The 13,025-nt window shown below is 44.6% G+C and overlaps 1 protein-coding gene across 1 annotated transcript in view; it reads right to left on the bottom strand.

Annotated features, from left to right (window-relative positions):
- The window catches only part of EIF3E (eukaryotic translation initiation factor 3 subunit E), a 56,488-nt gene extending 45,470 nt beyond the window's left edge, over positions 1-11,018 (bottom strand). The window contains exons 1-2 of the mRNA XM_007056088.4: positions 10,777-11,018; positions 4,508-4,622 (exon numbers count right to left, since the gene is read on the bottom strand). Coding sequence (XP_007056150.1) covers positions 4,508-4,622; positions 10,777-10,866 — 205 coding nt within the window. The 5' untranslated portion in view covers positions 10,867-11,018. The remainder of the gene's footprint in view (positions 1-4,507; positions 4,623-10,776) is intronic.
- Between the last annotated feature and the right edge of the window lie 2,007 nt (positions 11,019-13,025).

Below are 13,025 nucleotides of genomic sequence, written 5' to 3'. Positions count from 1 at the left end.
GGAGTCTCTATCTAATCACCTGAGCATGAGCTCCCAGTGAGATGCTGTGGCCAAAAGGTCTAATGCAACCCTGGGATGCATAAATAAGGGAATCTTGAGTAGGAATAAGGGCTATTTTACCACTGGATTTGGCTTTGACTGCTCCTGGAATACTTTGTCGAGTTGTGGTGCTCACAAATCAGGAAGAAGGTTTATAGATTGGAGAGAGTTCAGAAAAGAGCCATGAAAATAATTAAAGGATTAAAAAACATGCCTTTCAGTGATAGAGTTCCTTTAGTCTATTTATCTTAACAAAAAAGAAGGTTAAGGGGTGACTTGATTACAGTCTATAAGTAGCTACATGGGGAACAAATATTTAATATTAGGCGCTTCAATCTAGAGGAGAAATGTATAATATGATCCAATGGCTGCAAGTTGAAGCTATACAAATTCAAACTGGAACTAAAGTGTACCTCCACACTCTGAACAGTGAGAGTAATTAATCATTGGAACAACTTACCAAGGGCCCTAGTGAATTCTCCATCACTGGCAATTTTTAAATCAAGATTGGATGTTTTTTCTAAAAAGATATGTTTTGGGACTTATTGGGGAAGTTTATGTCCTGCATTATACAGAAAGTCAGACTAGATGACAACACTGGTCTTTTGGACTTGGAATCCATGACTTATTTTACAAGTGACTAGCTTAATAAAAAGTCACTATCTCTATGGAAGAGTTTTACAGCACAGTCATGAACTTACAAGATTTCTCACTCATCATGAAGGAAGAAACTATGTTTTGGATACATTTGCTTGCTTCTGACAAAGTTGCAAAGGTGAAAAGCAACAGAAAGGAAGATGCTACATATATTCAAGAGGAATGGAATAATTATCTGCTGAACTGAAACTGTACGAAAAATCTTCTACAAATCTAGGCTAGATTTTTGTTCAGCAAGCACTCAAACTCTGACAGAAAACGTATTTGAAAAGTAAGAAGGATGCTTATAAGCAGCCTAATCTGCAAAATAACTTTCAAGCTGGTAGAAATAGTAAGGAACACTATAATTTTACATCTAGTGCTACTATGTGTGATAGAGGAAGCATTTAAATATCAACTTGAAGAAACCATGCTTTGGAACAGAGAACAGCCAAAGTTTGAGAAAAATCAGCTATTTGAGTATAGAACTTAATGGAGCAAGAGGACCCACCAACCAATCCAGCAAGGAGACCAAGGGCGTGGCTACACTTGCAAGTTAGAATGCATTAACGCAGCCCCGGGAACACTAACTCCTGATGTGTCCACACTGGCAAGGCACATAAAGCACCTGGACTCTGCAGCTGGAGCGCTCCTGGTAATCCACCTCCACGAGAAGCATAAAGCTTGCTCCGCCCGGGCTGAAATGTCCAGGCGTCAGCGTGAACGAGGTGGTGTATTACTGCGCTGTGATTGGCCTCCGGAAACATCCCATAATCCCCTGAAGTCAAGTGGCCGCTCTTTTCATTGTTTTGAAATCGGCTACAGGAATGCGGATATGCCCTTTCAAAGCTCCATTTCTGACAGCCAGCATGTTTATCTGCTCCGGGACAAAGCAACCATTACTGTGGAATGCTGCTTGCTGTGAGTGTGTGAGACAGAGAGGCGTGGGGGAGGAGAGTCTGCTGCTGTCTGAACTTACAAGACAGCATGCTGACACACTCAGCCCCCGCCAACACCTACACACAACATGCTCCACGCCCCCTCCACCCCCCCCCACACATTTGAAAAGCATGTTGCAGCCACTTGCACACTGGGATAGCTACCACAATGCACTGCTCTTTGTGGCATTGCAAGAGCTGCTAATGTGGCCACACCAGTGCGCTTCCAGCTGACCGTGTAAACACAGGGCAGCGTTTTCTCTGCTGCGGTCTCCGAAGGCTGGTTTAACTCACAGCGCTCTACATCTGCAAGTGTAGCCATGCCCAAAGGTAATGAAAAGAATGAAGTTGTCCCAACAACCACTGCAATCAACTACAGTATTATATCCACAGAAGAATGATCCTGGGCATAAATCACACCACAAATTTGAGAACGAATTCTAGCGGACGAACTGGTAATGGTGAGTAATTCACAAGCCAGTCTAAACCGGAGAATCACTTGCCTGATAAGTGGTACTTCAATATGATGGAACTATCCACACCTTCAGTTGACTCTTGTGATTACAAAAATGAAGGTGGTGGGGGTAGAAGAGGGCAAAAGGAGAAACCATTCAGTTACCTTACTGATTATATGAAAGCGTGATCATCACTACAAAAGGTTTTTTTCCTCCTGCTGATAATAGCTCACCTTAATTGATCACTCTCATTATAGTGTGTACGGCAACACCCATGTTCTCTGTGTATATGCATACATATATATCTTCCTACTGGATTTTCCACTGCATGCATCTGATGAAGTGGGTTTTAGCCCACAAAAGCTTATGCTCAAATAAATTTGTTAGTCTCTAAGGTGCCACAAGTACTCCTCGTTCTTTTTGCTGATTCAGACTAACACGACTACCACTCTGAAACATGTTTATTCTGTGACTCCTGCAGTTGAACAAGTTAAATGTAAGGAAGGCAGAAGGAAATATAATTATTAAATGTGTGTGAATGCATTTGTTTAATGTATTTTCACTAAATTTCTAGCTTTAACTAGTTAATACTGTAAAGTTTCTTAACAATGCAACTCAACTATAACCTTGGCAACTGTTATTCAGCTGATAGAAAGAGTGAGAGTTGCCCATACGTAAATCTTCATGGTATGGTAAATTTGGGTAAAAAGAATAATTTATACTACTTATAAATTATGTGTATAAAAGTAGTCTGAACAGAGAGAAAATTAAGTGGACAGAAGTGCGCCATAGGTCAGATTTCTTGCACAGAGCACCAAGCAAGCAAATAGTCCTGAATAGTATTTGACTCTGAAAGTGTTACCTGCAGTAAACTTTATTTTACACTGTTAAATAAAGTTAATGATGGTTAACACTTGAATCATCATGTACAGAAGAAATTTTGTAGTGCAAGTTATTATAAGAAATATGGAATAGCAGTATAGCTGAATAGATATCAAATTGTCAATAATATAGAATAGTTTATTTTTCAAGAATAAATTACATGCTCTAGAAAATGCAAAAAAAAGGATAATTTTGGGGGAATGTAGCTGGATTTTGTGTGAAATGCAGGCAGAGGTTTCCCAGTAACCAGACTTATTCCCTCAGCTTTCTTCCAGATATGAACTCGCAAACTTCAAGGAATTGTTCCTACATATATGTAAGCTATTAAAGTGAAACATTATCCAACTAAATAACTGCACATCAGCTGAAATGGTCTACTATAAGACTGAAAAAAACCTTAAATAAAAATGTTAAGATTGCCAAGCAGGTACTCAAAAGTTAGGAAATGCTAGAATTGAATGCTTGTACATTAATTTGCTCCCCGGGCATGTTTGTGTAACAACATTCTTGCCTAGTATCAAAAGGAAAGTTTGTGGAAGAGCCAGGAGTAGAACCCAGATTTCTCTGGTCCCAGTCCATTGCCTTAAACACAAGAGAACTTTCTGTTACTCACTGCCTCATCTTGAACAATCAGTGAAGCAGAGGTCTTGTAGAACAAGCTTTATGTGATCCTGTAAAGACTAATGAAGTCATTCCTAACTTTTGAGTACCTGACTTTGGAACCTTAAGGATCCCTAAACAGTTTTTTGTAAGTAACATTAGGTGCAAAGTTATACTAATTTACCTGTAGCCCCAATGCCTAGACTCTGGGTGAAAGGATAATTCATCCCTTGTCGCAGAACGGTGGACCTCTCTGTTGTTTTATGTTTTTATAAGTGACACAGGAACCATAACTTTGAACTTCCACACGTGATTAAACCTCAATCACAACTGACCTGAAATTCATATGCAGTACTAAAATGGAAATATCTTGTCTCTATGGTTTCCAAGATTGAATGCTTTAAAGGAAAGCTTTAACACAGCCAGCCAGCCCACCCTCCCCCTCACACACTTCTAAGTGTGCAATATTATATTTTGGCAAGGAATATGTAACCAATAATATAGCATCAGGGGAGTTATGGCAATCCCAAAGTCTTTGTTATTGGTCATGAAGTACTCTTAATACCACTTTGAAACTAAATTTTAAATGAAAGAAAATATTTTACAAGATTAGTGACAATGACCTTTTTTTGAACAAGGCACCTGCTTTCATTAATCATCTTTCCTTAAACTTAATACTGATATTTTTATTCCATAGGTACCAAGTACTGCATACACGTTATTACCAACTATCAGTGTATTCTTCAGAACCATACCAGAATACGGTGCCAAGTGAACAGTGATCAGAAGGAAAGGAGGACAAAATGACAAATGTTTTAAACAAAAACCACCACCAGGGACAGTTTTAAGACAGTAAAATTGGCAGCTGTTGGAAAGGATTGTTACGATTTCATTCACTCAAGCATCTACTTGAAAACTGACTGCAAAATCCACAGACCCATTTATGACCAAGCTTACCATGAGGAATCTCATCTGAATAAAGGTTTTTGTACACATCCATAGCGAAATCCACCATGTTGGTATCACTAAGAAGCTCCAATTTTCCTTGAAGTAATTCTTTTTCATTGTATATCTGAAACAATAAGTTAAAAAGATTTCATATAACATATTGAAACATTCTTTAAATAAAGCATCTGATTACTTTTTAAAGATAGCTCTGCTTATTTATGAATAAGCTGGGAATAACATGACCTTAAATTTGACATTACGTAGCTTTTCAAAACTCCCCACAATTCTTTTCCACTAGTGGGAGAGTTGATAGCCTTTTTGTATCTCCTATGATGGCAATGATACATTATGCACGTTGTATTATAATTGTAAAATGTTAAATATTTTAACATCAAAGAACATTCAGCTGGATGACCCTTAAAATTGTATCTGGTTTGATAATTTACACTCAGTAAGAACCATACGGCAGAAGTGTTCTGATAAAAATTAGTGTAATATTTCCATGTTGGATTTAAGTAAAAGAAATTATTTGGTATTCTGGCAGCCTGTTTACCTACTTCGGAATTGCCTGCAGCAAAACTCCAGTCAGAAACTGTATGCAGCCTCACATACCTTTCAGCAACAGCTGGAGAGCTAAATTTCCTGTCTATACTAATTTACAGCTACACTGCAGTTCATTGCATCAAAATGGTGAACTGTGGAAACAACATCAAAAACAACTGAACAGTAAATTCAAAATTTATATAGTTTTAAAGAGACGTGTCCCATTATCCAGCCACATTAGGATCAACTGAGCATGTTTTTAAAGTTCAGTAACTCCTCACTTAAAGTTGTCCCGGTTAACAGTGTTATGTTGCTGATCAATTAGGTAATTTGCTCGTTTAAAGTTGTGCAATGCTCCCTTATAACGTCGTTTGGCAGCCGCCTGAGTTGTCCACTGCCTGCAGGAAGAGCAGCCCTTTGCAGCTAACTGGTAGGGGCTTGGAACCAGGGTGGACCGGCAGACCCCCTATCAGCTCCCCGTTCCCCTAAGTTCCCTATGCAGCAGCTGCCCAATAGACTATCAATTGCTGGCAGTTCAGCTGTCCCAACCACTACTGCATGTGCTTCTCCTGCTCTCCGCCTTGGAGCTGCTCTCCAGAGCCTCCTGCTTGCTGGGGGAGGCGGAGGGGGGGGCTAATGTCAGGGTGTCCCTCTCCCTCCTGCTCCTGTACCCCACTTACCCCATCTCCATAGAACAGGGGGACACACACGACATGGCTCAGGAGGGAGGGAGCGTCCTGGCAGCAGCTGCTGCGGTCTCAGCTTGCTGATTAACTTAACAAGGTAGCGTACTTAAGAGTGGTGTCAGCGAAATGCACCTCACTCTCTCACACACACACACACACAGGGTGTGTGTCTCTGTCTGCCATGCTGTCTTCCCTCCCTCCATTTGTGCTGCCTTGTAGAGTGTGAGGCTACATTAACAACAACGAGTTAACCCTTGAGGGCTCAGGCAATTGCTAGTTCATCATTTAGTAGTAAGGCATTCCCTGAGAAATATCACATCCTCTGACTCCACCACCTCAACCAAGCTTCACGATCATCATCGCTGTGTACAGTATTAAATTGTTTAAAACTTATAGTATGTGTCTGTGTGTGTGTATACACACACAGAGACTTTTGTCTGGCAAAAAAAAAAAAAAAATCCCTGACCCCCTCACCCCCCATTTACATTATTTCTTATTGGGAAATTGGATTCACTTAACATAGTTTCACTTAAAGTCGCATTTTTCAGGAACATAACTACAACGTTAAGTGAGGAGTTACTGTATTTGGATTCATCTACTGCAGGGGTTCCCAAACTTGGTTTGCGGCTTGTTCAGGGTAAGTCCCTGGCGGGCCACGAGATGCTTTGTTTACCTGAGCATCCGCAGGTATGGCCGCTCAGGTAAACAAAGCGTCTCGCGGCCCCCCCAGGGGCTTACCCTGAACAAGTCGCAAACCAAGTTTGGGAACCTCTGGTCTACTGCAAAATTTCCTAATAGGCTAGGCATTAAAAAAAATAAAGTTGGACAAAATACATTGATATCTAAGGGTAGACACAAAAGAGTAGTAAGTAACTAACCAATTACTCCTCTGTGAACTTGATTATTATGTGGTGTTTTACCCTACAGAACTGCAAGCTTTGCATTTAGACTATATGTATGTTTACATTTCACAAATTAAGCAACTACAAAATGTGTACTTTTTGTATTATTTTAAAAACTAGGTTTTTCTAAAAAATAAAAAACATTCAGTATATGCAAAACTCCCATTGACTACAATGGGAGTACTTCCTTATTCTGTGGAGTCTGCCAATTTGCTTGTGATGAGATTAACTATAACCAGATCTCTATGCAGGAAAAGCCTACTTTATTTAGGTTTCAACAAGTATTTTAGAAAGTTTTGTGGGTAGCTGTAGTTTTGTTTTAAATTCATATGTGCTGTCTAGGAAAGCTACACTAGTGCAGTCACTAGAGCTGACATGAGCAGTCAAAAGGGAGGACATTTGTACTGGTGCTCTGAGTTCACGCCCCCCCCCAGAAACTAGACACACCGTTTGTCCAATGTTAAACTCAGTAGTCTTGGTTTTCTAACATTAGCCATTAAAATTATTGGCTAGAGATCCAGTACTCAGATAAAGCCACACTTGTTTTTGTCTGGTATCTGATGGGGGAACGCCATAATGAAAAGCGTGCTACTCTGTGCATGCAAGGTCATGCAGGCTGGGAAGTATGCTCTTCAAAATTGCAGCCCCCTGCTCCCTCATGTAGCATAACCTCACATGCACTCTGGGTGCGACGTCATGCAGAGGTGGGCAAAGTCACACCCTCAGGCCTGTCCAAGGAAGTACCAGAATTGAGACCGGCCAACCTACCCAAAATCTCTATTGTCTGCGTAAATAAAAGTGCGTAAATAAAAGTGAAATAGGAGGGAGTGAGGCCCCAACACACACAACATACTAAGGCCCCAAATTTCTCTAGATTAGCCTGCAAGTCATAGTTTAGCTTTACACCAATGTGTAAGAACATAAGAACCACCAGAGTGGGTCAGACCAAAGGGCCACCTAGCTCAGTATCCTGTCTTCCAACAGTGGCCAATGCCAGGTGCTTCAGAGGGAATGAACAGAGCAGGTAATCATCAAGTGAGCCATCCCCTGTCATCCATTCCCACTAGAAAACAGTGGCTAGGGACACCATCCCTGCTCATCCTGGTCAACAGCCATTGATGAACCTATCCTCCAAGGATGTATCTAGCTCTTTTTTGAATCCTGTTATAGTCTTTGTCCTCACAACATTCTCTGGCAAGGAGTTCCACAGGTTGACTGCATTGTGTGAAGAAATACTTTCATTTACTTAAAACTTGCTGCAATTAAATTTCATTTGGTGACCCCTCGTTCTTGTGTTAGGAGGAGTAAATAACACTTCCTTATTTACTTTCTCTATAGCAGTCATGATTTTATAGACCTCTGTCATATTCCTCCCCCTACCCCCCGCTTAGTCGTCTCTTTTTCCAAGCTGAAAAGTCCCAGTCTTATTAATTTCTCCTCACATGGAAGCTGTTCCATCCTCCTGATCATTTTTGTTACCCTTTTCTGTACCTCTTCCAATTCAAATATATCTTTTTTGAGATAAGGTGACCACATCTACACACAGTATTCAAGATGTGGGCATATCATGGATTTATATAGAGGCAATATATTTTCTGTCTTATCTATCCCTTTCTTAATGGTTCCCAACATTGTTAGCTTTTTTGACTACTGCTGCACACTGAGTGGATGTTTTCAGAGAACTATCCACAATGACTCTAAGATCTCTCTCGAGTGGTAACAACTAATTTAGAACCCATCCTTTTATATGTATAAAAAACTCTCTAAGGATGAAGATTCCATTACTTCCCTACGTAACCCACTCCAGTGCTTCACCACCCTCCTAGTGAAATACACCTCTATCCTGATATAACGCGACCTGATATAACACGAATTCGGATATAACCCGGTAAAGCAGCGCTCCGGGGGGATGGGGCTGCGCACTCCGGTGAATCAAAGCAAGTTCGATATAACGCGGTTTCACCTATAATGCGGTAAGATTTTTTGGCTCCCAAGGACAGCGTTATATCGGGGTAGAAGTGTAGTTTTTCCTAATTTCCAACCTAGACCTCCCCTACTGCTCCTTGTTCGGTCATCTGCCACCACTGAGAACAGCCTAGCTCCACCCTGTTTGGAACCCCCCTTCAGGTAGTTGAAAGCTGCTATCAAATCCCCCCCATTCTTCTCTTCTGCAGACTAAATAACCCCAGTTCCCGCAGCCTCTCCTCATAAGTCATGTGCCCCAGCCCCCTAATCATTTTCATTGCTCTCCGCTGGACTCTATCCAATTTGTTCACATCCTTTCTGTTGTGGAGGCCCCAAAACTGGACGTAATGTGGCCTCACCAGTGCTGAATAAAGCGGAATAATCATTTCCCTCGATCTGCTGGCAATGCACCTACTAATGCAGCCCAATATGCCATTAGACTTCTTGGCAACAAGGGCACGCTGTTGACTCATATCCAGCTTCTCATCCACTGTAATCCCCAGGTCCTGCTCTGCAAAACTGCCGCTTAGCCAGCCGGTCCCCAGCCTGTAGCAGTGCATGGGATTCTTCCGTCCTAAGTGCAGGACTTTGCACTTGTCCTTGTTGAACCTCATCAGATTTCTTTTGGTCCAATCCTCCAATTTGTCTAGGTCACTCTGGATCCTATCCCTACCTTTCAGCATATCTACCTCTTCCCACAACTTAGTGTCAACCGCAAACTTGCCAAGGGCGCAATCCATCCCATCCTCCAGATCATTAATGAAGATACTGAACAAAACAGGCTCCAGGACCGACCCTTGGGGCACTCCGCTAGATACTGGCTGCCAACTAGACATGGAGCCATTGATCACTACCCGTTGAGCCCGACAATCTAGCCAACTTTCTACCCACCTTGTAGTGCATCCATCCAGCCCATACTTCTTTAACTTGCTGACAAGAATACTATGGGAGACCGTATCAAAAGCTTTGCTAAAGTCAAAATGTCTGAGATACACATTTTGCCACCTCACAGTTTACCCCTTTTTTCAGATCATTATGAATATGTTGCATAGTACTGGTCCAAGTACACTATGGGGGAGCAGCACTATATACACCTCTCTCCATTGTGCAAACTGAACTTTTATTTCAGCCCTTTCTTTCCTATGTTTTAACCAGTTACTGATCCATGAGAGGACTTTCCCTCTTATCCCATGGCATCTTACTCTTCTTAAGTGCCTTTGATGAGAAACCCTGTCACAGGCATTCTAAAAATCTAAGTACACTCTAACTACTTGAACACCCAAGTCCACACGCGTGCTGACCCCCTCAAAGAATTCTAGTAGGCTGTAAGGCATGATTTCCCTTTATAAAAACCATGTGAATGCTTCCCCAACAAATAATGTTCACCTATATCAGTTTTGGAGAATCAGGGTTTAAACTGTAATGCAGACAAGGCCTTGGAGCCACAAGGCTCCTCAATAATACTAAAAGGTTTAGGAGACACAAGGCAAGGGAATAAGAGAGTGATGGGAAGGGGAAGGCATGCCTGCACAGGTGCAGGTCCAAGAGGATCTGGGGGAGGTTCCCTCGCCTTACCGGGGCGGGGGTGGTGGTACGCCCACCAGCAGCTGGAGAACAGGCCCCAAACCCGTGGACAGATGGGGAGGAAGTTCCTCCACCTCGCCACGTGACGGGGTCCACGGCCGCGGGCAGCTGGGGAAGGATCCCGCCCCCCTTGGTAGGGAACGGGACCCAAGCCTGCGGGGGCCGGGCAGGGAAGGATTCCCCCACCCCGCCTGGTGAGGGGACGCGGGCGCAGGCCCGAGGGCAGCTGGAGGAGAATGCCCTGCAGCCCCTAGGGAGAGGACGGGAAGAAGAGCAGGCAGCTCCGAATCTGCCCTCCAGCCGCCCCCCGTTTTCCGCAGTGACTCCGGAGCGCGCAGAGCGGCCCACACGGGACAGGCCGTTGGACTCCAGGCAGCTCTTCCCGACCTCCCAGCGCATCGCCGCGGCCCGCCCCGTTGCAACGCTGCCCGAGAGGCGCGCCCATCGCTCAGGCCGGCAGCCCCGGGCCGGGCCTCATTACCGCCCTCCCACGAGAAGGAGCAGGCCCAAGGGATGGTTTCCGCCTCCCACGTGTCGGCCGAGGGTGGACGCGGGGGGGGGGGGCCGGGGGCGCGGGCGCGGCCCGGTCTCCACGTACCTCCTTGACGGACAGGAACTCGAGCAGCGGGAAGACCAGGTGCCGGTCCAAGAAGTGCGCGATGCGGGTGGTCAGGTCGTACTCCGCCATCTTGGGAAAAGGGGGCGGTGCCGCGCCCGGGCCGCTTCACCAACGCGCACAGAGGCGCGGCCGCGGCGTCGTCAGGGGGGGAGGGGCGTGGTCAGAGTGAACGTAGTGCGCGCGCGCGCATGTGGCCTGGCCGCTGGCGGGGGAGATGGTCTGTGCGCATGCGTGATGGCTGGGACACGTGCGGGCGTTCTGGGCGTGCTCGCGCTCAGGGCTTAGTGAAGAAGGAGGCTGGCAGCATGCTTACAGCGCCTCGTGTCCCTGAGGATGCACGTGCGCTGCTGCGCATGGAGGCTGTGTGTGGCGGGCTCGCACTAAACGCTGGATCCGAGCACACGGGGCTGCGGCTTGGCGTGCGGTGGTCGGCTCGCACCGCTGCCAAAGTGGAGAGTTAAACCGCTTCATTTGTTAATTGTGCCTTGCCTTGGGCAAACCATTTCCCAGCCGTGCCTGGAACTTAACGAACACAAACTGCTCTGGCTACACCAGGAGTGTAAGTAGGGTGGTACCCTCCAGTATGCAGTACTGGCAGGTATTTTTTAGCGGGTATGAGGTACCAGAAAGACTTGGAATCATAAAATATCAGGGTTGGAAGGGACCTCCGGGGGTCATCTAGTCCAACCCCTTGCTCAAAGCAGGACCAATCCCCCACTAAATCATCTGTGCCAGGATGACCTTAAAAACCTCGAAGGAAGGAGATTCCATCACCTCCCTAGGTAACGCATTCCTGTGCTTCACCACCCTCATAGTGAAAAAGTTTTTCCTGATATCCAACCTAAACCTCCCCCACTGCAACTTGAGACCATTACTCCTCGTTCTGTCATCTGCTACCACTGAGAACAGTCTAGATCCGTCCTCTTTGGAACCCCCACTTTCAGGTTGTTGAAAGCCGCTATCAAATCCCCCCTCATTCTTCTCTTCTGAAGCCTAAACAATCCCAGTTCCCTCAGCCTCTCGTCATAAGTCATGTGTTCCAGTCCCCTAATCATTTTTATTGCCCTCTGCTGGATGCTTTCCAATTTTTCCACATCCTTCTTGTAGCGTGCGGCCCAAAACTGGACACAGTATTCCAGATGAGACTTCATCAATGTCGAATAGAGGGAAACGATCGCGTCCCTTGTTCTACTGGCAATGCCCCTACATATACATCCCAAAATGCCATTGGCCTTCTTGGCAACAAGGGCACACTGTTGACTCATATCCAGCTTCTCGTCCACTGTAACCCCTAGGTCCTTTTCTGCAGAACTGCTGCCTAGCCATTTGGTCCCTAGTCTGTAGCGGTGCCTGGGATTCTTCTGTCCTAAGTGCAGGACTCTGCACTTGTCCTTGTTGAACCTAATCAGGTTTCTTTTAGCCCAGTCCTCCAATTTGTCTAGGTCCCTCTGTATCTTATCCCTACCCTCCAGCGTATCTACAACTCCTCCCAGTTTAGTGTCATCTGCAGACTTGCTAAATGTGCAATCCACGCCATCTTCCAGATCAGCTAGCCCCCTTCTCTGGAGGAGGTGGGTGGGGCTGCGCTCTGTTCCTTAAAGGAGCAGAACATGGTTAGGGAGGGTGTCCGTTCTTTAACAACACAATATATATGCTAGCAAGCTTAAACATAGGCTTTGTTTAAATTTGTTAGCATATGTATTGTGCTGTTATGTTGGTCAGGAGCCCTTAAGAGGGGAAGCGGGGGAGAACGGAAGGTGTTTAAACAGTGTTTTTAATTCTGCTTCTCACCATTGGTCTGAATTATCCATGACATCCATACTCCATCACATCAAGTCCAATCATTAGAGGAATGCTTCTGCTTGCACTGACCAAAGGATATTTGTATTCTGATGTTAGCCCAGTTCTGCAGCCTGATAGGAATTAGGTGTTTTCCCCAGTGTGCACAGAATTCTTTTTTGTAGCCAAACTAGTCTAAGATGCACTTTGTTAAGTGGAATTGGAGCAGCAAAACAAAGAAAACAAGTGCCTCATTTTCCAGCTTGTGGGTGAGAGAACTATAAGTGAAGATTATGATGCCAGATACTGATAGCCTTGAACCAGCTGCTTCAGGAATCTGCCAAGAACTTTGCTGAAAATATGTTCCTCATCTTAGCAATGGAGCTAAGATTTATCACACATTTGCCCACCTTTATTTGAATGAAGTTCCTTCTGATCTGACATCTCAG

Source organism: Chelonia mydas, chromosome 2 (assembly GCF_015237465.2).
Source record: "Chelonia mydas isolate rCheMyd1 chromosome 2, rCheMyd1.pri.v2, whole genome shotgun sequence".
In the NCBI taxonomy this organism is placed as follows: Eukaryota; Metazoa; Chordata; order Testudines; family Cheloniidae; genus Chelonia; species Chelonia mydas.
The sequence above is the reverse complement of the archived record's forward strand: the minus strand, read 5'-3'. Positions and strand labels throughout refer to the sequence as shown.